This window comes from Malus sylvestris, chromosome 3, assembly GCF_916048215.2.
Source record: "Malus sylvestris chromosome 3, drMalSylv7.2, whole genome shotgun sequence".
Taxonomy (NCBI): domain Eukaryota; kingdom Viridiplantae; phylum Streptophyta; class Magnoliopsida; order Rosales; family Rosaceae; genus Malus; species Malus sylvestris.
The window spans coordinates 21,669,296-21,671,996 of record NC_062262.1 but is presented as its reverse complement, the minus strand read 5'-3'; the positions used below and the strand labels follow the sequence as shown (position 1 = coordinate 21,671,996).

The 2,701-nt window shown below is 41.1% G+C and overlaps 1 protein-coding gene across 1 annotated transcript; it reads left to right on the top strand.

Moving 5' to 3' along the window:
- Window positions 1-361: 361 nt before the first annotated feature.
- On the top strand, window positions 362-2,432 carry LOC126614181 (uncharacterized). Its single transcript, XM_050281759.1, has one exon. The coding sequence runs from the start codon at window positions 706-708 to the stop codon at window positions 2,071-2,073; it is 1,368 nt and encodes a 455-aa protein (XP_050137716.1). The 5' UTR covers window positions 362-705; the 3' UTR covers window positions 2,074-2,432.
- The last annotated feature ends 269 nt before the right edge of the window (window positions 2,433-2,701 follow it).

Below are 2,701 nucleotides of genomic sequence, written 5' to 3'. Positions count from 1 at the left end.
AAGCAAAGCAACTCCAACAAATCCCTATCCTTCACCCACCTCCCCAGCGACACATTTTTCCAACTGCTAGGTATTCAAACGGTACTTCATCTTCTTGTATCTTAATGTAAGTAATATATATATATATATATTTTTTAGTAGTATTACATTTAGAGAAGTGTTATTGGTATTTCAAAAATCTCATTTTACACTCCTCACAAGTATATTTTTTTTTCTTAATATAGAAAGTTTGAAGTGTAGAATAAGATTTTTGAAATGCTGATAATAATCATCTACATTTATTTTATAACACGTGATATATCTGCTTGAATACCGGATCCTATGAAAAGTTTCTCCTCCCCAACCCAATCCAACCCATCCGAAAATAAAAGTTGGCAAATATTTCCATCATCAATTTTTCTCTTTCCATTCCCTTTGTTTTCTTCATTCCCTTTCTTCTCTCCATTCCCACCCCACCTACCATCATCACCCACCACTAAGCAACCCTCCAAAAATTCTTTTCTTTCCACTGTAACTCTCTCTCTCTCTCTCTCTCTCTCTCTCTCTCTCTCCCTCTCCTGCACAACCTTCCTTTTTTTGTGAAATTTCTTTGCTTGAATCTAAAGATTGATCCCTTATCTAACTCTGTATCCGTTTTTTTCTTGTGGCTTTCTTGCTTACCAAACAGAAAAAACTGTTAGAACATCCAAGTGCATCTAAATTCCTATGGAATCATTCAATCCAACAGCCGGATTCCGGTACAACCTGAATTCAAACACAATAGCCGATGAAAATAGCGTTTCCGATCAGTTTTCAGGGATTCTTGAAATCTATGCTCATCATGCTAGGAACATTCACAACATATGCATCTATGAAAACCAAGATGTGTACGCCAAATTCTCTCTTACGTACAATCCAGACGAGACGCTCACCACTAGGGTCATCAATGGAGGTGGCAAGAACCCCGAATTCAACGAAAGCTTGAGGATCAAAATTGGTCAACTGGATGCAGTCCTCAAATGCGAGATTTGGATGCTGAGCAGGGCAAGAAACTACATGGAAGACCAGCTGTTGGGATTCACTTTGGTCCCAATTTCTCAAGTGACTGGGAAGGGAAAGGTCACTCAGGATTATAGTCTCTCTTCCACTGATCTCTTCCATTCCCCTGCTGGAACTGTCAAACTAACTCTTTCTCTCCATACTTCTTTGCCTGTTAAACCCTCCACTAGTTCGTTGTCGGAATCATCCGCCAACTCTTCCATAACCTCCGAAGTTGTATTGCTTGATCGAAAAATATCTCAAGTTGCGTTAGACCCGGTTGAGTATTCGAGGATGGAATTCCCAGACATTGATGTGGCGAGTAAGAATCAACAAATGGTGACCGAGTATTTTAGTTTGGCAAGGCGTGACTGTGCTTGGAGACCTGGTCCCGAAGGTCTTGGATCGTTTCTTCATCTCGGTGCATCTCCTCAGCCTGCTGCTGATCCTGACTATGAAATGACTGTAAGTTCATGTGAGGGGATTCAGGGTGACCCTGTTTCTCCCAATGGGAGCATCCAGAACTCCGGCTTCTTAAGTTGTACCACCACTAGCTTGAGCGATGATCGAAACTCCGCTGATTCAATCGACAAGAAGAATCTTGTGGCTGGTGAATCGTCGAATTCTCTCAATGCTTCTGTCACCGCCGGAGCAGCTAATCAAGGTTCCACTGCTTGTCCAGACACCCCAACCTCAAGAAAGGGCAGAGAAGGCAGAGACGAAAAGGAGTCTAACTTGTCAGGCAAGGAAGAGGAGAGCAACAAGGAACAGAAAGTTGGATCTGGTCAATTTGGTCAAGTATTTTCTGCTCCACTTGGGAATATAAACATGGAGGCGGAGCAATCTGCAATGCAGCAACAAATAGTGGACATGTACATGAGAAGCATGCAGCAATTCACCGAGTCTTTGGCGAAGATGAAGCTCCCGATGGATCTTGATAAAGCAGAATGTGAAGACCGCAGCGAAGTGATTCCAAACCATAGCAACAAGAGTTTAGAAGTTGATAAAAAAAAGGACGGATCGCGGGTGTTCTATGGCAGCCGTGCCTTCTTCTGATTGCTAATTCAAATGCTGCAATGTTTGACGGTATAAATTTATTTAGCAGAAGATTTGAGTTTAATTTATCCGAACTAATTTTTATAGGATGCATTACGTTTGTGGAACGTACGTCTTCCTTTTAGTCTTTGTTTAATTTGTTGCTCTTAATTTCTGATGTGAATAGTTGCTTCAGAGTTCAAATTCAGATGTACATTTATTGCTGCCTAAACTAAAACAACTATATGGTAGCGTAATTGGGCATAGCCAAATTGGTTAGAGCAACATGCTCGACTCCTGCCTTTGCACTCTAGTTCGGATCATGTCTCTCATTTTCGATTAAAAAGTCAAGTCAATGTGATTTTCATTTGTGTTGTGCAGTTTCTGCTTTGAAATGGGCATCATTTGGTTTGGTCAGGAAATTTCCTTTGGTCTTCCAAATGCTATACAAAACAAGAAAAAGACTGTTTCCAAAAAAAAAAACAAGAAAAAGACTTTGGCCTAATATCATATGCCGCCTTATCCAACAACATGGGAAGCTCCTCAATTCTTGTTAGCTCCAGCAGGTCTCTTAGGTCAGGTCTTAGCGGCATCAACTTAGTTGAAGGACTCAGGCTCACTATTTATTAGGGTGGCTTCGTCCCGGTTT